The 25,024-nt window shown below is 38.9% G+C and overlaps 2 protein-coding genes across 11 annotated transcripts; one reads left to right on the top strand and one right to left on the bottom strand.

Annotated features, from left to right (window-relative positions):
- Positions 1 to 700: 700 nt before the first annotated feature.
- Positions 701 to 21,551, bottom strand: LOC136237950 (procathepsin L-like). Its single transcript, XM_066028236.1, has 6 exons — positions 21,202 to 21,551; positions 1,929 to 2,087; positions 1,650 to 1,874; positions 1,443 to 1,598; positions 1,273 to 1,391; positions 701 to 1,213 (listed from the first exon to the last, which is right to left on the bottom strand). The coding sequence occupies exons 1-6, from the start codon at positions 21,418 to 21,420 to the stop codon at positions 1,105 to 1,107; spliced, it is 987 nt and encodes a 328-aa protein (XP_065884308.1). The 5' UTR covers positions 21,421 to 21,551; the 3' UTR covers positions 701 to 1,104.
- LOC136237899 (uncharacterized) lies at positions 11,167 to 15,552 on the top strand. 10 transcript variants are annotated; one of them, XR_010692645.1, is made up of 12 exons: positions 11,167 to 11,807; positions 11,857 to 11,928; positions 11,978 to 12,049; positions 12,099 to 12,170; positions 12,225 to 12,296; positions 12,346 to 12,417; positions 12,472 to 12,543; positions 12,592 to 12,654; positions 12,707 to 13,020; positions 13,214 to 13,269; positions 15,242 to 15,362; positions 15,411 to 15,552. XR_010692645.1 is itself a non-coding variant. In XM_066028155.1 (12 exons), the coding sequence occupies exons 1-11, from the start codon at positions 11,786 to 11,788 to the stop codon at positions 15,343 to 15,345; spliced, it is 1,011 nt and encodes a 336-aa protein (XP_065884227.1). In that variant the 5' UTR covers positions 11,167 to 11,785; the 3' UTR covers positions 15,346 to 15,362; positions 15,411 to 15,552. The 10 variants fall into 10 exon arrangements, 9 of the variants coding, with proteins under 9 accessions (XP_065884227.1, XP_065884235.1, XP_065884266.1 ...); XM_066028155.1 differs by having other exon boundaries at positions 15,222 to 15,362; XM_066028163.1 differs by having other exon boundaries at positions 15,273 to 15,362.
- Positions 21,552 to 25,024: the final 3,473 nt, after the last annotated feature.

A 25,024-nucleotide genomic window follows, 5' to 3' on the forward strand; every position in this document is an offset into this window, starting at 1 on the left:
ATAGCATCTTGAAGTTGATCTGGGTAATCAAAATGCTCCATCGACACTTGAAAATAACACTGCCTCAGAAGACAAGGGATAAAGGAGAGCAGAAGCCATGCATGCCAGATTTTCATTCGTGACCGGCTACACGGATTGGCAAACCGGGAGAAGGAGTAAGGTATATGACACCTCTATCAATCACCTTCACTGACAAAATAACAATCCGGAGATTTCCGCCCACGCAAATAACCAGAACTAAGAACGTATCTCAAAAATATCACTAAACAATACATTCTGGGCCGGAGTTCTATACAATTCTAACGCTAACTAGCTATTAACTCCACGTATTGTCGACTCACCATTACAATGCGTGAGAAAAGTTCGTATAGCTATACTGATCATGCGTTAATTCGCAACCAAGCGCCGGATCTGATTGGTTGCACCTGATTCTCCTAATGGCTAGCTCGTCAGTAAAGTACTCTAATAGAACAGTCACCTCATCTAAAGAATCCTCCGATCCACTGAATATGAAAACTTGCAACTGCAGCACCAACCCATGGACACACTTTATAGCTATCTATGCAACCTGCTAGTTTTTTTATATTTTATAGTTATAATTAAGCTCAATCCAGTACTGAGATACGACCTTTAGTGTGACGGAGTGTAGTTTGTGCCCACATGCCATGTTTTTGTAGGCCCGGTCACATATGTCACCAACTTCATTGGGATTTGAGGTTTGTTATATATGTAAGGTACAGTATTTACATATACAACAGGAATTCAGTGACTTAACTTATAAAAGTAATAAACAAGATAATTATGTAGCATGTTTACTGAAATAAAAGTACATTAGAAATTCACTTTCTAAAACTATACAAGGTGGTAAAACATAATAAGTAACAGTAGTAACTACACTCTGTGAGAGAACTGTTATGCTACCTTTGTAAATATTTGTTGAAGCTTTCTCAATGCCAAAGTTGTGATTTTTGCCACGCATGTAGCTATATGTTTAAGTGTACACATTATTCCTAATGTTGCTACTGTACGATGATAAATGTAAAATATTATACATGGGTGTCTAATGTATATAAGTCAAGATTCCTTCCAGCTGTTGTGGATTAGTTAGGTGTCTACACCTGTGGGGAAGCTGGCCTGAGTGGCAATCCCACATTGGTTGTCCTTGTCTCGTGACATCTTGATGTAGCCACCCATACCCCAACTTCTACCCCAACTGTGACAAATACAAATAAAATTAATATACGTACAAGTTACACAGCACTCTCTTCTTACCTGTTTTTAACTAGCCAGTAAGCTACATCATCATCCTCACCATATCCAACTGCTAAAACACCATGATCCAAATAAAAAGAGCTGCAGTCCTCTTCATCATATATTCCATTACTGTAGAGCTGCGCAGTACATTCAACTAGATCATGTAAAGTTTTGTGTATAAGACTTACTTGGAAAGAGGTATGGCTGGCATCAATAGAAACAGAGATGGGACCAATGTTAGCTACAGAACTTTGAAGAGCATACTCAATACCACTAGGAACATCAACATATCCAGTGCAGGTGGCACCTCTGCATGATTCTTTGTAGTCACATTTGCTCTCATCCTAACATAAAAGTTTAACAAAACTACATGCAATAGCAATAAAGAGACTTACATCAGCAGTATAAGAATAGCACTTTTCTGTATCAATGCCACCATTGTCGATGACGTATTGAAAGGCATTGTCCATATTTCCACCATCACAAGCATAGTTACCCTCATCATCAGAGCAGTCCATCAGGTTCTGCTCACTAAGGGACACAAGGTCTCCTGTATTCAGAGCAAGTTGACCTTCCAGAGAACCAGTAGCACTAAAAGCCCAACAACTGCCACATTCTCCCTACAAAAAGAAGTGAAGTACACCGTACACTACGCCTGTGGTATGTAGCTATACCTGGTCCTTCACTTTAGTAACAACACCTTCATCGCGCCAGTCTACTTCACTTGGGAGAGCTACATGTGCTTTACTGATGAAAGGAGATTTCTTTCTACTGCGAGTGGAGTTGGCCATGTTTATCTTGGAAAGGTAGAGCTTGGAAAATTCCTCTGAAGTCTGTATGGAAAAATTGAAAAAATTACATAACCTTGGGGCCATTCCTCCAACATTCCTGTTGGTTATGTCCATATAGCACCATGTACTTAAATGTCATCCCAGCTACAGGGTAAACATTTCACCCACAACTTAACCCACACTATAAACAAAATTCCTACAGTATAGGACGAGTAAACTTATCACTACACAAGATCTGTGTTCAGGATTTTCAAAAGGGGGTACTAAACTGAAGTGAGGATCTAGGGCGCATATGATGACAAACAATTAATATTTATGGCAATATATGTAAAATATAGCCTCAAAATGCACAAAATAAAGCAGAAATAAATAATATTGATTAAACTGCTGATACATTGGCACAAATCTCTTATAAGCAATTTATTATCAACTGATGAACCACTGAACTTCGGATCACCATGCTAACCTGTTTTGTGGTTCTACCAGTTCCATCGTATTGTACCATGATATTATGGCTTTTGTAGCATAGTTGACTTATAATCTGCGTTTATTGGACCTAAAGCGTACACACAATGTCTAAGCCAAAAAGTGATAGTTGCAGTTATTTAAAAGCCTCTAGTAGTTGGCCATATACCAGAATGATCACCCTTTCTGATGGTACAATGATTGTGTACACATATTCACGTATGTTTACATAAAGGGAATTGAAATAATTTATTATTACTGACCTCTATGCGGTTTTACGTAGTTATGACCACGATGGACTAGTAGCTGTACAGTACAACCATTTGTGTGGACAAAGGAGACTGAAAGAGCTGTCGTGGTATTTAAAGTGATGCATAGTTGAGCCACCTATATATGAGGAAAGAGCTCAGAAAGCAAGATGAAAAGTATTGTGAAGGAGTCTAAACAGCAGGAGAGACTTCTTAATAGGCCGAAAAGGTCTATTGATTTAAAACATACTCACAATCGGCCAATGTGCAATAATACTGTTGTTAGAAATTTGGAAGCTTGTCAGATGCTACCAATTAAGTGATGAAAATTTGTTGCACTGCTCAGAAACAAAAAAATAAACCCATAAATAGTTGTGTCCAGTAACCCTGGGATTGCTGCACTGACCTTATAACATCCTTGCTGATCCAGTACAATAGTATTATGCTGATTATTTTCTAAAGCATTCATACTGAATTCAGTGTATTTCAAAAACTGTGTAACTTGACTTAAGGATAAATCCCTGTGCTAGCATGCACAGTTTGCCACTTTCTCTTACTGTTTCTTTACTTATACTTAATTCAGGAAAATTTTCTAAATCACTTAGAATGAGCCGACATCAGTTTCTACCCTATTTATAGACCCTCAGACAATGTGAGCTTCACAATTATTACTTCGCCCCATGGCCTTGGTAGTTGAGTTTGTAGGTAGCCTCACTAGGGCTTCTAAATAGTGTAGAAACCTGGTTGGATTATTCTATACATAGGTAGTGTATAACATGCCGTGGTCAGCAATGTCTATATGTATACTTAATTTAATATAATAGTTGTAACACAGGCATGAGATCTTTGCCTGATATGTATGCCAGACAGCCCGAGGGCTGAGAGCATACATATCTGGCAAAAGCTTAAATAATATGTAACACTTCCAATCCATATCAGGCTAATAGCCTACAGTCACCCAAGCCAATACAACTGCAACCACCGGATGTATTACACATACATACTTAAAAGATTCGACTATGGGTCAGCAGCTGGTACATTCTGGTTATGATGAGCAGACATATCCTAGAAATATTAAGGAGAACTTCAGCTACATGTTTTTAATGTTTTAATCAGTACTATTGAATTGTTTATGGAATTTACTAAAGGCCTAGATAAGTAAGCTTGCTTGTAGAGTAGTTACGTTGTATACAGTGGTAATTATGTATTCATATATCAGAAGCCATACAAGATCTGAGTGATAAAAAGTTGTGAAACAAGAGATGAATGATGGCATTACAGCATAGCTCGGTGGGAAAATCCCTACATTGGCATGTTATATATACCAATCTTTTGTTCAATGTTAAAGTAGGGATTTCCCATTGAGCTATGCTATAATACCATCATCCATCTCTTGTTTCACTACTTTTTATCACTTGGATCCCTACTTCATTGTTTATTAATAAGTTTTAATATGCTGGTTTTTTTGTTGTTGTTGTAGCATACAGCTATACATGTGTGACTATTGGTGACCGCTGTATTAGAGTATCTCGAGTCAGCCAGGGTGTGTGTCACTCTTTCATATTTTCATTGTGTTAGCATTATGAATACAGCTAGGCCAATAATAACGAAGTGTGTCATTGTGATCGAGTATAAAATTGCTAAGAGGTGCGGTCTCAGTGCTTGATAGTTACGATTAATCAACCAAGATCACATTAATAGACATCACATAAAGTTACTTAAGTTCATGGTGTCTAAATATGGTGCTCAAGGAAAGCGTTGATAGGAAAGATTAATGCCTCAAGATGGTTTCATTGCATGAAACCGGATGCTGACAAACCTGATTGAAGATAAAGGTGCAGAGGGCACACACTCGTCGGAACCCCAAAGGCACATCCCATTGGTGAGTTTGTTATTGTGACATACAATGGTGGCTGTGTGCTGTTTTGTTTGGCCTCCAGCCTTGCGACTGTGGTCAGCCAGGCAAGCAGGCGGGTGGGCAGGCAGGCAGACAGACAGACAGATGGAAATTCAAGTTGGTGATTTTTAAAAATTCTATATCCGGCCGCCTGTGTTTCTTGTTTTTAATGCTATATTTGATGTTATATGGACTAATATGATTTTCGTCATGAAAGGTGTTTCTAGGATGACTGGAATTTTAGGCAGTGCACACATTTTTAGAGGATCCCTACTTAAATATTTGATATGTGCAGCTTTGTGATCACAATAAGTCAAGTTGGCAGTGGTATACAATGTTGCCACACTTATAATAAGTTATACTTTGTAGAGAGTTTCCAAATAAATATGGTCCTAATTGGATTAACACACATATTAACACATAGGATTTCCCTTGCATCAAAGGCTTCACTCTTCATATCAATGGGAAAGTGAACCTATCATACAGTACCATAGTAGCGTATAGCAGGGACCATAAAGGTGTAGGTGTGGCCCACAAAAAAACAATCACAGCCTCAATTTTCCCTCACGACAATGAGGCAGTATTGGTTAGGTAAAACTAAGCCCAAACAAGCTTTCAGATCGACCTGAAACGCTTTCAACAAATTGCTACGAAATTTAAAAGTATATATATTTAACAGAATTTTCTAGCGACTAACTGAGTAACTGACCGAGTAACTGACATTCAGACAAGCATAACTCAATAACGGCTAAGGTTATGGACTTGATTTTTTCACTGCTCAACGTCACTTTGACTCCAGAGGTACCTTTTGGAATACCGCAGTACGTACAATACATTCTTCATGGACTTACCAGTGTCCTCCTTTGCATAGGCGGATCTGAGGGGGCTTCCCCCCTCTCCCACCCCTTCCCTTGTCCCCCTTGGACTTACAGGACTAGATTGGCACCAGAAACAGGAATAATGCATTCACACTGTATACAGAAAGCCAGCAGGAGAATTGAAGACAACAGTTATAAATGCACTTCACAGTTATAAACTGTACACTGTAAAGTAAACAAGACAAATAAGTCTGAATTTTTGTGCTGAAGGTTGAGATACTCTAATACAGCAGTCACTACTCTAATAGAATAGTCACAATTCTAATGTCATTAACTGACAATTTTTGTAAATTATAACAATACTAGCTTACTTTGTTTAGTACACTTTACCACCAAACAGATTTTCTCTAACCAATTTTATATTATGGTTTGCAAAGCATAGGTTATAGCTATCAAACAAATTCAAACCTAGGATGTCTAATTTTAAATTTTTCTCAGAAAATATCCAACTAAAGTCTTAGAAAGTGTATGCTCTTCATTCATCCAGCTATACCAAACAAAGTTATGCAAATAAATAATAACTTGTATACTAGAGTTTCATTTTTCTCCTTTTAGTGGAACAAACACTGTTTCATCCTATAACTTCTTGCCCCTTCAGCCCCCCCCCCCCCAAGTAGTGTCTCCTAGATATTCCTTTGTGTCCCATTCATCTTTCCTGACAGCGATTTGGTTGAAGCACATGATGGCCTCCCTTAATTCATAGCGAAAATCATCCGTATTTCCCATAGTGGCTACTTTGATTGCAGAGGTGCTTTTCGAACAGTTCCTGATTTGTACTGCTGTGTAACGGGTTGAACATAGCTGACAATGAAGCATAATGGATATTTTCAGACAATAATTGATATAACTGGGGCGCACGATGCCATTTCTTTCTTTTGATGCGGCATGCATGGATTGCATGGGTGCTTTTCAAACAGTTCTCGTAATGCTGTGTAACGGGTTTAACATAGCTAACAACGAAGTGTAATGGATACTTCACCTTATACAATAATTAATATACGTAGCTGGGGCGTGCAGCGCTATATTTCTTTCTTTTGATGCGGTATGCGTGGGTTCATCAGTCATATTAATTATTATTTATAAAAAAAGTTAACAAACAAGTACACAAGTAAATTGGAATTTTCAACTAGAGTAGGGACCACAGCACATCAATAAAAAGTACTGAAACAAGCTGGAGTAGTGTATGATATTAAATCACAGTAAAACAATAAGAAGTGTTACATCCCTACTGTGCATTTCCATTATGGTATCTTGAGCACAGTAGGGATATAACACTCCTTATTGCTATGATTTAATATCATGAACTACTCCAGCTTGTTTCAGTACTTTTTATCAATGTGCTATGGTGCCTACTCTAGTTGAAAATTCCAAATTTTTGTGTACTTGTAATACAAGCAAATTTTCTGAAGAATTGATGTCATAATTCAAATATGCATTTAAAAATCATGGACATGAAGAATGACATAGCAAAGAAGGCTATGCAGTTTTATGAACAGATTTTTCCTGTAGACTAGTGAAAACAATAAGAAAATTAATGAACAAAATGTGACCTGCTGAGTGATAACCCGACTTGTTTGTATAATTCTGTTTTTGAGATAATGTCATTGAAATACATTGGGTAAAAACACGTGCTACGTACATAAATAATTTTATACAATGTTTTAATTGCTTCAGTAAACAGTGTAGGAAGACTCAAATTGAATAATCTAATATACAGTGAATTCACCGCTTCATGGAGTGTAGGAATATCTTTGTTTCATCTCTGTACCATGGAGCAAACGTGAGTTATGTGTGTTTGTTTATGTTGCAGTACAATGTAACTTTATCATTACAGCCTTCTTGCTTTTGCCCAACTACGTAGCCCATTGCATTCGAGAAGTTTGATCGATTAACAAACGCCTGTAATTATTTTTCATAATAAGCACTGTACAAATCGATTGTTTTGCTCTTCTTGTTGTCTATTGCAATAACTCCAAAACCACTTACCAGAAATGGCTGAAACTTTAACATTCCATTGGTTGTTCCTTCTAGAAAACAAAAATGTCATAAAATGAGATTCGAGGAAAATGCAAACAAGTCAGGTTTTTGGTCAGCGGGTCCCAAATAGCACATTTAATAGGTGCCTTTACTAGTTCCTCTTGACTTCATATATTTCAGTGGACGTATACTTCTTGTAAATAAACTTCTATGGCTTCTTTTGTGGTTGGGGGGGCATTCTAAGTGGTATTTAGTATTAGGAATTTGGCAGAAAACATAGGCGATCTCTACTATGAACCATAGCCATGGTTCATGATAAAGCACTAGATACATGTATTAACACTAAGCAGTAGCAGGTTTACTTGTTTTGTGTAGTTAGCACTTAGATGGCATGGTGGTTGTGATGCAAGCATATTAAAGATTGCACTTAGGTGGGTTATTGGTTGAAACGTTTGTCCTACATAGTGATGGTTTTATCCCTTATAAGGTACCATACATTCAAGCAATCAAGCAACCATCCCAAGAAATAAGTGTCGCAATGTACCAAACTAGGTAAATATCAGGAGGTAGGACATGATGTCATAACGCGAGTGAATTACCATTTCTGACGATAAATCCACCATCAAACTTCACAGTTTACTAGAACTTCACCCTATGCTAAAATTGTACAGTATGCACACGTCACATAATTATTGTGACATCATGTCTTACCTCCTCTTCCATTTACACATAAAATGTTGAATGTAACAACATAGAACACAAACTGTTTTATCCTCCTAGAAAGCTTAAAAGTACAAATCACATGAAGCAGCAAGTACCATACTTTTTATAACCTGATGACTTTTTCATCTTTTTGCCATAATTTCCAATCTCATGAAATAGAATTTCCTACATTTCTGGTGTGTGTAAGGGAGGAATGCTACTGTATGGCAGGAAATTTCGACAAAAGAAAATTTGACAAATCGGTTACATTCGTCAAATTTTTAATTCATGAAATGTCAATAAGTGCCTCAAAAGTCAGTGTTTAAATCTGTGATTTCTTGTTTTTCATCAAAGTTTAGCTGATTAATTGTGAATTCATCAAATTTTTCCTTTCATCAATAATTCCTGTTGCGGGGTAGTCTGGCGCGGCCGCCCCTTCGATTAGAGATTAAGGGTCTGGTCTGTCTAGCATCACGCACTTGTGCAGATGGAATGCGGTATTACATCATAATAACCGCACAAATTAAATTCATACTCCTTTGTTTTCGTTGTTATCGATGATGTCTTACTTAGTCAAGAAGTCGGCAAAGGTATTCTCGACAAACGCCTTCTGTTGTGTCCTCGGCTTTCAGAAAAGATATCTCCACGTATTGCCACCATCACAATGCGCAAGAAAAGTTCGTACGAGTTATGCGTTAATTTGCAACCAAGTGATCTGATTGGTTGCACCTGATTCTCGTAATCTGGCACAAGTACACGATGCTAGACAGACCAGACCCTTAATCTCTAATTGAAGGGGCGGCCACACCAGACTAGTTGCGGGGGTCCGCAACTTCCTTAAAATCTCATACAGCCCTCTTTGAAATCTTTTTGAAATCTGAAATCTCTGAAAATTGTTGTAAAGTTCTGTATATTTCCATATTTGTAGTGTCGCATATGCTACGTCCAGCATCATCACAAGTTTGCAGCATTTCCGTATACTACGACGTATCACGTGATGCAACTATTCTGGATATCCAAGATTTTAAATGCTCTGAATCTTGCCACAAATAGCTTGCCAAATTGCAAAGATTTGAAATCTCGTACAGAATTGGCTGCAGCACATGTTGCTGTCAGACCTTCAGTGCTGGTCACTGTAAAGTGTTATTAGTAATAATAATAATTTTCAGAGTTGCGGACCCCTTGTCCTGTTGTACAGTAATGCGCTGCATAGGAGGGAATTTGCACAATAGAAGTACAATGCAAAAAAAAAGATTACATAGCTCTCAGGCTAAATATTTTTATAATGCCTCACATTAGGTTAGATGCACCCACCACCCCCTGGGGGAACATGGGGACAAGCTTAGAACGGCTTGTACAATCACCACAGTCTGCCAAAAAAGTTCAAAACATAAATGATTTAATGTTATTCAAACAATTATTACCTTATATATGGCGCTAAATTCCAGCAAAACGGATGCACAAATCCCAACCTGTGTTGGGCTGGAGGGGGTGGGGCTTCAGCGATATTGATAGATGTATAATGTTAAGCAAATAGGCTATGACAATTTGGCCCACCCAGTATTCAAATAGTGTGACTGGCTACTCCATATAGTCAGGTTGCTTAAGGCCAAATTTTGGGCAAATGTGGACACAACTGACAAAAGCACCAAATTTTCTCCACATGTGTACTACTGCCTAACGTTTAATTTTTTGATAAGAGCCATCTCATTCTGAAAAGGGTGTGTCAATAAAAGCACTCTTTGTAGTGCCAATCCAAGATTTTTAAAAATGGGTCCCCCAAAGAAGTTTGTTTAGTGAAGACTAATGATATACGTTGCTATTGATCTCAAATGTGAGTTACCAACCAAGTAGAAACTTCTGTTTGAAAGTACAGATCTTATATTAGGTGTGTGCAACAACCAAACTGCTTCTTGTGAAATGTCCTTGGCAACAATAAAGTGTAGTTTGGTTGAGCTCAGATACATCATAGTATGTATATTTCAATATTAATTTGTGAGAGCAGAGAGAAGTTTGTACTTATTTGCTTGCAGAGAGTAGATAATTAGTTGGCAGGTTATATAGAGCTGGTACCGGTTAAACTGTTTCGCCGGCTATTTTGCCGGTAGTAGAGGGTATAATACTTAGAATACTACGTGCATTAAAAAAAAACTTGTACAAAAACATAAGAAAGCGAGAAAAAAAAGTTGCCTCAGCTGGGATTCGAACCCTAGCTTCCGTACTCATAGTCCATACTCGTAACCACTGTACTACTGGTGCTGCATCTACTGGTTTGCCTTAGTTTCTGTGTCCAACTGAAGTGAAGAAGAAATCAAAGCTGAACCCGACCCTAACCCTAATGCTAATACTACTTGTCGCGTGCCCTAAAGTACAAGACTCGAGGCAAACTACTGGTTGTGTGCCCTAAAGTCGAATACTCGGGGCATACTACTATGCCGGCACAATAGCTGTTCGTACTTGTTAACTGGTACCGGAACAATATCCACTATGTAATTAGTTTCCATCATTGCAACTAATTTACACACACTCTGTGGCATTACAACCTGTGTCTTTTATATCACTTCCTTTTCGTGCAATATACAAACAACACAATATTTGTTGTATAATGTATATATGACAAAAGTGTTATAGTGAAAGAATTTGTAGTCACATACGTACGTATGTACATGTTTGAGAATGGTATACTGAAGGCTGAGCTCATATAATGCGGAAGATTACATAAAGATAATACACATGCATGTATTTTCTTTTACAGTGTAGCTTATCAAGTAATGGATAGGAGCATGTGTTATATCTGCCCACAGAGCCATTATATAATGTCTCCCCAAAAGGAAATACAGACAAATCAGAAGCATACACACCTCATTTTTAAATAATGCTAATTATTTCAGGGTTCTATCTATATGTATTGCCAGTAGCACTTTATTTTCAGTAACGCATCACAGCTGGTCACACAGCGAAACTCACTAATAGTTACGAGTTGACACGATTTCCGTACTTGAAACCTGCCATTTCTCGAGACGAGCTAGACGTACGGATACGAAATAAATTTCGTGATACATTGGATACGCCAATCGTATAAGAATCCGTAACTATTACGGTTTGACATGATAATAAAATGGCCGAGGCGACTTTGTCTTCACAAAGCCTAGCTAGGAGTCAAGCGAAATAGAAAGCGACAGTTTTGTGATCACTGCCACAAAGAAGTGTCCAAGTCTACGTATTATCGGCACAAGTTAATGCATACAGAAGACTCGGATCTCGAGGAGGACGCAAGTAGGGAACTTCTGGAATTCCCCGAAAATGGAAACGAAGAGGACTTTGTTGAGATATCTAACATGAGTTATGTGTGAGCGTGAGTTATGTGTGAGCGTGAAATTCGTTGTAGAAAGAAAATTGGAGAGGGATGACACGAAATAAGCGCCATCAAAGAAAATTTATACAACTTGAGTTATTTGAACCGCTAAAACAGCCAGCTGTACAGTCCAACCAGCTCGGAAATTGGCTAGTCCTAGAGAGTGGAATCAGAAATCCCAGTGGTCAATTCTTCGAGCATTTTGATTAATTAACACAATGACCCATTACAATACTCGAGGTAAGAAGTCAGCACACATAATTTCTACATATCACTACTTCATATACAGGTATGGATGCCAACCGTGGCACACCTCAGGGTTCAGGTCAGACCATTCAATCACGAACTCCACAAGGCCGAGGTAAGAAGTCAGCACACATAATTTCTACATATCACTACTTCATATACAGGTATGGATGCCAACCGTGGCACACCTCAGGGTTCAGGTCGGACCGTTCAATCACAGACTCCACAAGGCCGAGGTAAGAAGTCAGCACACATAATTCCTACATATCACTACTTCATGTACAGGTATGGATGCCAACCGTGGCACACCTCAGGATCCAGGTCGGACCATTCAATCACAGACTCCACAAGGCCGAGGTAAGAAGTCAGCACACATAATTTCTACACAATATTATCATTACTTATATCTAGGTATGGATGCCAACCGTGGCACACCTCAGGGACCAGATCACAGCTTTCAATCACAGACTCCACAAGGCCGAGGTAAGAAGTCAGCACATGTAATTTCTACATATCACTACTTTATATACAGGTATGGATGCCAACCGTGGCACACTTCAGGATCCAGGTCAGACCATTCAATCACAGACTCCACAAGGCCGAGGTAAGAAGTCTGCACACATAATTTCTACACAATATTATCACTACTTATATCTAGGTATGGATGCCAACCGTGGCACACCTCAGGGACCAGATCACAGCTTTCAATCACAGACTCCACAAGGCCGAGGTGAGAAGTCGCAGACTTAATTTCTGCATATCACTACTTCTCCAATAGATATGGATGCCAACCGTGGCACACCTCGAAGATTAGAGCAACAAATTACTTCAAGGACTCGAGGTGAGAAGGCAACAGGCCAAATTTATTCTGTGTGTTACTTGGGTACCACTAGGTGTGGATAATAGGAACAGTCATTTGGTTGGATTCTATGCGAGATCTAGACAAGAGCAGCATAGTGAACCTGTGACCTCAGCAATTGAGGGGAAACTTGACCAGATGGCTGCTATGATGCAAAGTCAGCAGGAAGCACTATCAAAGTTTGCCATGGACAATCAGGCATTGAGGATGACCGTAGAAGCCTTAAAAGAAGAAGTTGGGTCAATGAGAGAAGAGATAGCAAACTTACAGTCTGCCGGTCAGGAAGATACCACACCAGACGAAGCACTTGCTAGCTCTAATGATGAACGTCTCGATACCAATTTGAGTGTAAGTACTACAGTATTCATTAACAGTTAATATTAGAGAAGCTTTTATGTAAGTGCTTAAGTATTAGTTGCTGCATCTTACTTGATTGCATCGCCATGTGCAGGTGGATTAATAAACTTTCATTTGTTTATTTACCTTGTGTTGGATTGATACTTCTGCAACCATTATCATGGCTAACTGATCATATTTGTAGGGAGATGTTAAGAAGCTATATGAAGAATTCGATGCTGATTTTGATTTAGAAGAAAGGTACGAAATAGCAAATGACAACAAATATTGATGTAATTAAACCAGGCGCACGCCCACAGCCAGCCGAAGGCCGGTTGTGAGCGCGCACCTGGTTTACTGAACTTGTTTCCCGAAAAACGTGTGTGTGTACCTATGTATGTTTGTCTGTACGCACCCACGTGAGCAAACCATTAGCTCAGTGGTAAAAACAGCTTATCCACAACAAGTTAAGGCTAAACAAAGCCTTTAGTGAACCACCGCACTGGTGAGCTTTGGCTTGAAGGTGGTTTCTTTTCCGAGGTTTAAAACCGGCGCAGCGACTCTCCACAGGCTTCGAGACTGGCTTTCCTAGTGGGCTGTTCAGGTGTTCTACAACTGAAAAACGCCGTAGTAGGCCTCATAGGCTCCCAGTAGATGCGTATCTCGCCATTCTAAAAGTGGGCGTGACCCGTACTTACGCAAACGAAAATGAAGAGCAGCCCGGTGGCTTTAGGGTTTGAGAGATTATATTCGTAGAAGACGGTGTACACTAATAAATTGGGGCAGGTAATGTTGAGTGATAGCTGGTATTAGCTAGTACAGCAAAGAGAACTTAAATTTTAGTGGCAAATTATGGTGAAGTGCATTTGAAATAGTGCTGAAATAACTATTCGATAATTTGCTACTAGCATTATTCGATTCGTTAAAGACTGCCCTTCAAATCGCTGAGCATTGTTCTATTGTTGTCTTGTGTTTGTGAGTGTTTTCAATAATTATTCTACTTAATCATCTTCCTCAACTGTTAGTCATCCATCTCTAAGCAAATTTAAAAAAATATGAAGGTTAAATCCTGCTTTAGCTTTCACCTGTTAATAGAAAGGTGTCTGCAATAAATTAGGGCTATTAACTTAGAGCGATAGCTGATATTAGCTAGTACAGCAGAAAGAACTGAAGTTTTTGTACCTAACTGCACTTTAAGCACCACGTGACGTGGAGCATTTATTAGAATACACATGGAGTGTGTGTGTGTGTGTGTGTGTGTGTGTGTGTGTGTGTGTGTGTGTGTGTGTGTGTGTGTGTGTGTGTGTGTGTGTGTGGGCGCGCGCGCCAATAGTTTAAAAAGAGCCCCGGTAACAAGGTATTAGTTTGTTTGCATAACTACTGTAAGTTATTTGCTACTAGAAACTTATTTAATGATGGTTGAAAATGTAGGAAATGTGGTAAGTCTTCACTCCTTAGTATGTATTGCCAATATGGATCTGGTACCGATACCAGTAATATAGGCAGTGATACTACGTAATGTCAGTATTGGTACTTTTCTACTTTAGAGTGATTCTATTTCAAGATCGTCCTGAGAATTGCTGAGCATAGTTTTAGTGTTGTCTCATCTTCGCCTTGTAGGGATATTCAAAGTTTTGCTTATTCTGTAATTCTGCCGTTCCATTATTCCATATTTTGCCTTTTCTCACCTAATTGTTCATTGTCAAGTGACTCAAGTCGTCTTTTCATTGCACTTGAGAACTGCAGAATTTTGGCTCAAATATTTCAAAAGAAATTTACAGTGACCAGCACTGAAGTTTTAAAATAAATCATCTTCCTCTATAATTCAAGGTTGTTTTAAGTAAATTCTGCATCGTGATTTTCTGAATGATTGGGGTTATAATTATGATTGACCAGCCAACATTTTGGCTGCATTGAAGTAAGAGCAATGTCACCAGGTGATATTTGTACCTTCATGAGACTACACCTAATTGAGACTACAGTACGCATAGTATGCTTTAAAGTTTTGTCGCTAATGAGGTACTTAGACCCTTTATTTACATATTACTAAATTGGTCAGCTTTTAGCAACTCTTGCTGTATATACTTTAAAAATTGATGGAACATGTACATATAGTTTTTTTGTTTAAAATCTGGGATTTGCAAGGCATACTGGTATATATTGTTTGAGTCATGTAACGTAGTACACATTACATATTTTATTTACATATATAGATGTTGGTTATTAATATTAGAGGCAGTTCATCGTTACTATGAATCCCGTAGACGAAAGCTAGTTACTGATGTGAGGCCTGACAGGGTGGCTATTAAAGAAGCCAATGACAGAACACCAAAGTGAGGAGCAGGCAGAAAGCGGTTAGTTTTCTTTTGGTGCATCAATAAATTTCAATATTGTGGAAACAGTTGTATGATCGTCGCAAGAAGCTATGCGCGACGAAAGAAGAATAGAAAAGATGGAGAGAAATCATACCAGCCTATATGACTGAAGAGAGTGATGACGATGAAGGCTCTTACAGAACACATTCACCATCGTGGCGATCTACTGGTTAGTTACATTACATGAATGGTATTTCTTACAACAAGGCTGATTTTATGGTCTCCCTGATAGAACTAGAAGACTTCATTCAAGAGCTGGATCAAAGGTGGACAGTGAAAAGTGTATTGAAGAAGCCCAGAGTAGTGTCTACTCCACTAGTGTGTGAGGCCCCGAGGGGAGCTCCAGCTTGGGCAGTGAGAGCACGGTCAATAAGTCCTACTGTGTGTTAACTTATAATTAGTATAGTGTAACAGATGATACATTTTAGGTAACAACTGCTTATCATGATGCACCACCAAATGGTCACCAGTTGCAATCCTCCTATACTGAAGTGGAACAGGTGTGTACACAGCTAAGCTGTATCATTTGTGATTTTATTTTGACCACTACAGGTTGAAGATCCAGCTGTTGCTAGTGGTGGTACAGGTCATGATCAGATGCACGCAGCTTATGATTCTGAGGTACGTACTACGTATGACATAGCAAATACCTCTTCTGATGGCTATTATCTATTTTCAGAGCCTCACACACTATCCTCTGCCGCAAGATGATTATTCAGATGTATGTGTGTACAGTATAAAAGTTCATATGTTTAGTTTAGCTGCACATTGCAAAGGGCTATTCACCTTCACCGGGCTATTGACCTTCACCGTACTATGCTCGCAACATACAGCCTCCACAAGACCAGTACTATCTTCAGGTAAATTAACCTACAAAATCTTCCGTGTGATGTACCTTAACTGGTTGTATTACAGTTCAGTCAACGACCAGATAACAATGATCATTGCATTAACGTAAGTGTCAAAGTGTCGATTAGGCTTACATTTACATATTATTGATTTTGTAGTGCTATGAAGAATCATTGCCATCACAGCAGGTGAGTTGTTTGTGTATAATTTGTCATTACTGTAAATAATAAGCATTGCATACTGAATATTGGGTTATTTCAATGGGATTGCTTTATACACTACCATCATGTTAACGTTTGAGAAGAAAGTTTGTTGATTGATACTTTGGCAATACAACAGCAAATCTAGGGTGTTTTGCTTGAAATGTTAAGATTGAGTTTGTGTGGTAAAAGCTTGGCTACATCCATACATTATTGATATGTGACCAAAAGCACAGCTAGTTTTGCAATTTTCTGAAACTTTTTATAATAACTTCTTGGTTATATATAGAGAAAAACCGATGGCCTGGGATGTCCAAAGTTTTAGCCTTAGTTTTAGAAAGCAGCATTAGAGTGAAATAATGAATTTGTACATGTCTACAGTATGTGAAAAATAAGCCACAGAAGGTAACGTTGTGTAATCCATCATAACTCATGAAGGAATTGAAGCAAGCCGCTAGGACTTGGCTCCTTTCTTCCTTATGAAATTGAACACCTAGTAAGGTGTAGTGGCTGGGCGTCCTGCATGGTATTGGAAACCTTACAACTATGAAGGCAGTTGATAGCCCACAAATATGCATCATAAGTTGGCCTATGGGACGTGCCTTGTACAAGTGTAGCCACAACCGTGTTGTTAATCCTTATTGTAGTACCTTTGTAACCATTTTCCACTTATGCTAGCGGTTTGGGTGAATTTAGCAGTAGCTTGAAAGAAACGTCCAGCCCGCTATTTGAGACATTGTACAAAATTATATGTATATGCTAAATTATTTATTTTTCCTTAGGGTCAGTATGCTACACCTCCAAATCTTGTAAGTAAATTTTTTGCTGTTGAAATAAGTGGTTATTTGGTGCATATTTCTAGGTACACCAAGTTGATTTGGCTGATCCAGTGGATGCCGTATTTGAAGATTCAGACTAACATTTTATTTCTTTTTAATGCACGGAAAATGTAATATCTAGTATACGGAAAATTTAATATACCTATACGGAAAATGGCTAGTTTTACGGGATCTAGTTTTACTGGGACGAAGTTCAGCATGCTTTGATACTACCGCGACGGTGTTGCTGGGTGTTAATAGAGGACTGCTGATACGGCAAAGGATGCTTTGATACTACCGCGACGGAGGTACTGGGTGTTGATAGAGAGCTACTGTTACGGTGCCAGACAGAATTCCGTCTCCAAGAAATGGTCCCACGACGAAGCAAGACGACTGATGATACGAAATCTGATACGAACGCTGTATCCACTCGTAACCAATCCACGACGGTATGTTATACGTACAAGGACAAGGTCGTCATAGACTACCAGTTTCGCTGTGTCAACTTATATGACAAAACAAAGCTGCATGGCACGAATCTTGTCACACTAAGTAGTCCAAAAGAGAAATATGGAGCCAGAAATTGCAGAAAGTAGAAAGCAGAAATTGCAGAAAATGATATGCATAGTGACCCTCCTAATTTTGTTGGTGTCAAGTTGCTTGATGGAGCTGCTGTGGTGCACCTACTTCCCACTGGCAATGTTTTGACTTTTTGATGAATATGCAGATCAAATATTTCTTCCACATATATCAGAACATTGGAAAGTTGTGCTGCACGAGTTGATGCTATATGGGACACGTGTATATCCAGAAGCATCAAAGAACCAACGAGAGAGAAATGCAGCAAAGGAATCAAGAGAAAAATGAATGGAAAATATAAACTACCTGAAAAAGGGTCAATTTCTTGAGAGACTCTACAAAAACAAGAGTTATTCGCATTTCTTTGCAACCAAGTTGCAGCAATGAAATATCCAAACAACAAAGAAATTGTCATCACTAATGAATGATATGGATGGAAGCAACAGGTCTATGGCTCCAATTTAGTGCTGAGCGGTATAGAAAAATAGCAAACAGTATACCTTCCATAAAAAGTATCACAATATTACAAAACATCACAGTATTAATGTAAAAGTTAACTACCATTTACCTCAACAAAAGCACCAAATACCCATGGTAGCTCAGCAAACCTCAGGTACAAATTACCACAAACAAACTTGTTTACATAGTTTGGTTAGCTGACTACATCAGCACCTGCCTACAAACATTGTCACATGTCTGGTTACCTTCTAAATATGGGATGAAACAAGCCCACAGGGAGGCCATAATTCCCAGACAGTATGGTGGTATTAAAAAAAACAGGCAGTATTAAAACTAGTATGACTTGATTACTAACAATACCAGTATATCGCCCAGCTCTAGGCTCCATGTAATCATGAAAAATCAAAGCTGACACTAGGCTTATATATATAGTGCACTTGAATGATGCAATTATACATGGCTGCTGTGACTGTTGGATCCGCACTGTTGACACCGATGTAATAATAATTATCCTAGGTTAATTCCACTACTTAAAATCTATATCATTGCATCAAAATGTTAATATCTGGATACCATTAGTGGCAGGGAAATAATTCATACTGTCGAAAAAGTATTAGACTGTTTGGGAAGACAAAAATCACTGGCCCTTCCTGTGTTTCACAACTTTACTGGATGTGACACTTCTGAATTCCACGGGCATGGAAAGAAGTCTGCATAGGAAGATGAAACTGCTTTGATGACGTGACTCAAGCTTTTTCCTACGTGGCACTTCATCCTGATGTTGAATTAAATGCTGAGTGCTAATTTCTAACTCCTTGAATGTTTTACTGCTATTATATATGATAAAACAACTCAACTTCAGTGTGTGAATGAAGCAAGGCAGGAATGGAAAGACTTCCTCCAACCAAGGATTCTCTCCTGCAGCATGCAAAGCATGGCAGGAATATGATGCACCTCAGAACAGGCTTATCAAATTGTTCCATTACCAGAAGGATGGAGATGGACGCTTGAGGAGAACGTATGGAATGCTGTGTGTAGCACCATACCAACTGCTGCAAAAGCATGCAATGTTGCTGTAAGAGTAAAATGCAAAAAGGAGATGTATTCACCTTTGCAGTCACAAATATGACACAGCAGAATGACATTAAACCCCAATGATTATTAAATCTGACTGTAGTATTAGAGTAGTTGTAATAGTAGGGATTTCCAACTAAATTAAAAAGTTTACATTCCTTAAATTCTTTGGTATGGCAAATATTGTGCATTCTTTTAGAATCATTTTAGTGCAAACCTCACCTCAATCGGTGGTTCCAATCAAGAGATACAAGCAAAAGAAGTCGGTAGAGCGGTGATTTTTGTGTACGACATTTTTAGGACTTTTCTCTACATTAGCATGGCACCAGGCATAATATCCAAAGTGCCATAGCTTTTAACAGGAATCTCTTAATGACATGAAATTTTCACCACGTAACCATTCAATGTAGTAAAATGCATGAGATAAGTAAAACCTTTCTAAAGTGACCGATTCTCTGTAGAATGACCAGTTGTAATATTTAATGGTTGAGTCAGTAATTTGCTAAGAATAATGCATCCTGTCACACAATATCACTAGTTAATTATCTCTAAATGTAAGTGGGGTACCTGTGTATAATTAATACTGCACAGAATATGACCTTTGGCATCACAGGTCATAGTTAACAATTACTTTGTAAAAACATGACAATCAGATTGCAACATACATGATCAGTAATGTTCAGTACTATGGTAAGGTAGCATTTTTTAGATACTACTTCATTTTATGTGACACTAAATGTATGGATAATACAAATTATTATATAATATGATGACATCACTACTTAATAAAGAACAACAATAAGCTGTTTCTGACAAGAATTACAACCATTGCAGCTGCAAAATAATTAACAATAACAGCAGTAGTACATCAGAATATCACAACAGGTAGTTGAGAAGCTTTACAAGGTATGTATCATGTGCCTAACATTGATTTTTTTAAAAGTTATGCATGATGTTGCATGCTATAAAGCTATTCCTCACAACACAACAAACTGCTTACTGTTAAATTATACTTGGACTGATGCGGATGGGTGTCTTGAACACCAGGGTGGTTGTTACGCAGAATTCTTAACAGTCCTAGATGGTGGTATACCTTTTTACATGACATATTTTCGTCGTGAGCGACCGGAAAACGTCTCTTCACCAAAAAAACGGATGGTAAATTCAAAATCAGCGTGTCCACTTTGCCCAGGATGACTTCTTTCAGCCTCACAGGCCACAGAAACTCGCGGAAAACTCGATAACTTTTGACAAGTGGTGCCGTAAAATCCCGTACTTTCCCATACATTACGTCGTACAGATTTTTTTGTATGGGCTTCCTATGGGGAATTTTAATTTTAGAACTTTGATTTTGCGTATTTCAATAAATACTTGGTGAAATTTAATTCGGCAAAGTGCATTACGAAATACGAAGCATTGGCTATCACGTACTAGAACAGCAGCTCGTAAAACATTTATTGAATAGTTGTATTTTGATTAGCAAAAGTATGTGTGAAAAATCAGGAGGTTGGAAATCGCTAGTAATAGACACAAAATACTATCTTGCACAGATAAAAATTTACCCTTAGATGACATAATTTATAATCTATTATCATCATAAACGCTCTAAATTATATTATAGTTTTAAGTTAATATTCAAAAATATAAAATTAGAAAAATGCATATTTTCTGGGCTTGAACGGCTTCCTAGAAGGCATGGATGAGGTGGCTCCTATCAAAAATTTTAATCTAGCATCAAAAGGAACTCACAGAAAAAAATGGTGCTTTTGTCAGTCGTGTCCACATTTTCATGCTAAGAAACCACTAATACCACCACCGTGGGACAATAAAAACACTCACCAGGTCAGCAAACTTGTTCATCTCCACTTGAAAGCTGTGACCCTCGCTGTTGTGTCGCTGCACGAAACGCCAGTTGTCTTCCCACACTAGACGGCGTACGGACTCAGTGGCTTCGTCTTCATACGATTTATCGTGCTGTGACTTCCACAATTCCCAGTCATCGTCCAGTGTGGCAATCGTAGCGCCAATAACGGTAGCAAGTGCCATCAAAAGTTTCATAACTGAAACACACAGGCAACAAAACTAAGCCACAGCTAGACTGAAGTGTGAGTCTGATACCAACAGGAATCCAACGCTGGTCTCTGAGTCCTCGCAGACTTCCTGGATGCGCTTATAAATTGATTGGAGATTATAAGCGCCCTTTTACTTTAGGCATAGATACAGTATACCAACAGGGATTGGAAACGGAGACTCGCACACAAACATATCCGTGTCTGGCATGACGTAAAGAGCGTGTCTCATATCCGGCACTCACAACTCTACAAAAAAAAGTCCCCTCTTCAATAGAACACTAATTAGATAACTAGCTAGTCATTGTCAACGTAAAGCACGAGAAGTATCTCGGTGTGAAAGTTCCTATAGTGACGGTCGCTCGCGCACTGTCGACTTTCAAGACTGACCAGACTGGCGGGGGGTCCGATGGAAGCCAACCGCCTGCACCCACCGTAGTCAGAAACATTCAAGCAGCGATTTAGATGAGTACTGGAAGCAATCTGGATATGGGTACTCTCGCGTCAGTGGCCTAGCCTTGCCATCAGTTGGATTATAGGTTGATTTATGAGTTAGTCACTTACCCTCTGGCAATCGGAAACTATTGTTTTCCTTTCCAGCCATTGCTGGGTGGCAGTCATTAATGTGTATACATGTTTACTGTCAGACCATGTGGTGGTGGAACTGGTATGAGCTGGTTAATGCCTGGCAGTGTAACTGATAGACGCAAGACCATGATTTCATGTGACTAGCAAGCACAACTCTGGTTTCATGCAACCCACATGCACCCTTCATGCCAGCTTGTCTACACTACACATTCAACAGAGCTAGTACCTTCTATATACAACACAATTTAAAGCTCAGTATATTAGTGACCAACTGATAACGCACATGCTCATTGCTATAATAGTACAACACAATAGCTAACATTAATTTTGCAACACTACACAAGCAAAACGTAAAGGAAGGTAAAAAAAACAACAAATATAACCAGTTACCACCAAGTGTGCGCTGATGTGAGAAGCACAGCTCAAGATTCACTATCAATATCTTCTGGTAAATGATACTTCCGTGTTAATGTATTGACAACATGGCTTCAAGTTCACTATCTGAACACTTGGATTGTTCTGCACATACATATACTGGAATCAGTACTGAATGTGTGTTCTTCATCCTTATGGTAAACAACTCTCAGATTCTTCAGTGTTAACAGTGGTTATTCAGCAATATTGTGTGTAGGTATGGATTCCATCATTGCACCTCCCATTTCCTGTAGGATTGGTTTCAGAACAATCTAATATTTACGTTACACTCTACTAATGTACTAGTAACTAATGACATGGTATATTGGTACACAAAGTTACTGATGTGTCCTCCAAAATAACACAAGTGTAAACTGTAAAATTATTAAAATGTCCAGTATGGTAACACGAATAGTAATTTCAATAAGCTATTTACACGGCACTGACGATGTAAACACCAGAAAACATAATGCTTTTCTAACTGCTCTTACTGGCAGGCTTACAAAATAACACAACTACTAGAAGCGCTGCTGGGTTACAACAAGCTTACCACAGAAGTTAGCGTCAATGGTCATTTCAAATCACTCGTGTACTAGAACACGCACAGGCAATTTCGCCCTCGAGTAGAACAGTAATTAGCCCAATTGTCGCAACGCTTAGGCTGTAATTCTTCTACAACGTGCACAAAGGTGGCTTCTAACGAATTCGCGCTGCACTGGTATCTATGGTGACGGTCACTCGCGCTCGAGACACGGATGGTATTTCACGTCTGTTGCGTCATACAGTCTATTTCAGGTTGGTTGTCCACGTAAGCCAAATGCAAAAATATCACGTGAATAGAAATAACCAATGAAATTTCACGCCAGGCGGATGGCGCTAGTTTAAACTGAAGGCTACTGATCTCATTGGCTACTTTCAAGCACGTGACTTTTAACACTTTGTTTCTCTATTCAACCAACCGGAAATAGACTGTATTGGGAATTTGTACAGAGATATCACGTGAGTTACTTCCGTTTCTAATCCCTGTTGGTATACTGTATCTATGGTAGCACCACCACATGTGCTACATTATACCAGCTCACTTAGTAAGTTTGCTATTCCCCAATTTCTGGAGATTAGATCAACGCAGGATTTGGTCAGTGCACACCTGTGTTTCTCTCCAGTCACTCATAACACTTAAAGCTTTTAATACTAGTGTGAGCGCACACTGCACGTACTACACTAGCTACACACACACTGTAAGTGAAAGTACACTCAACAACAACAAATAAACACTTACCTACAAGCGTAGATTTGTCCACAACACCAAGTTTGTGGCCTGCACTAGTCACTCTCAGTCATATTAGCCAAAGCGAGAGCCAAAGTTCGCAACATCGTGGCTTCCACGAGATCTACTCGCAACAGCTGAAATGTACTAGAGTTCGCAGTGTAAAATCTGAACCCATCCAATACTGGAAAACTCCACAACTATTAAACATTGGAAACTACAAATAACTGAACACTAAACCCACAATCTATAATATAATTATAGGTTTGATGGTGATTAACTAGAACTCGGCTAGAACTAATGTCCTTTATTCTTCACGCCAAACTGCTCGCTTACCTGTAGATATGGCGGGCGCTTCTTCCGTGCTTGCCGGAATGCTACTCATTGGGATAGAGCCAACCTGTGAAGAAACTGGTAAAGGTGGAAATGGAGTAATGTACAAAGTGTCGTGGAATGGAACTATCTGTGCGGTGAAGCAAATCCATTCTGTGCTCTTGGAATACGCCAACCCTGAGGAGCTACAATCACTGTCGCAGAACTTTTTGCAGAATGCGAGGCAAATAGTGTACTGAGGCATCCTAATCTAGTACAGTTTCTGGGTCTTTATTACCCGCCAAATTCCCTTCTACCTGCTCTTGTGATGGAGCTGATGTTCACCAGTCTAAGCAGATATTTAGAGACTGTTGGAGATTTAGAAGTGAACCTTAAAATCTCCATATCCAACAATTAAGCGACTTTTAATAAAAAAAATTTTATTGGCAAGATACACGCGTCTACACTGGAAGCAGGTTTTCAAGGCTCTGTTATGGAGCGTCAGATAACTTTTAATCCCTTTCCAGGTTCTAGCAGGAATGGCCAGCATGACATCTACTTTCACGTAAAATGTAACAGCTTAATACGGCCTTCTTCATGGTACAAAGTAGGGGATTTAACATTACACATAGAACCATTGGCAATGAAAATATTTGCTCACCCCAACAATCCAGGCGCGAACTTTTTAACGATTCCAGGTTATCCCAGGCTAGATCTATCCTTTCTTGAATACTTCAGCTAGCTATACCGTTCGTGACGAACTTTTTACACGGTACAAATAATTTTATAAAAATCACCATCTCAATCCAATAGTCGCATACCCTGGCTGAGCACTGATTATTAATGACGCGCGCGCTATATTGCGTGGGCGAGTTACAATGGAGAAGTATTCCGTTCTTGAATGTTTAATTCATCAACTTTTCAATGGTCAGTAGTCCTTGTACATCATGCTAATAACTTTTTTTGATCACGTGATACATCTTAGTATTTTGTACATGTAATCAAATAAATA

This window comes from Dysidea avara, chromosome 1, assembly GCF_963678975.1.
Source record: "Dysidea avara chromosome 1, odDysAvar1.4, whole genome shotgun sequence".
NCBI lineage: Eukaryota > Metazoa > Porifera > Demospongiae > Dictyoceratida > Dysideidae > Dysidea > Dysidea avara.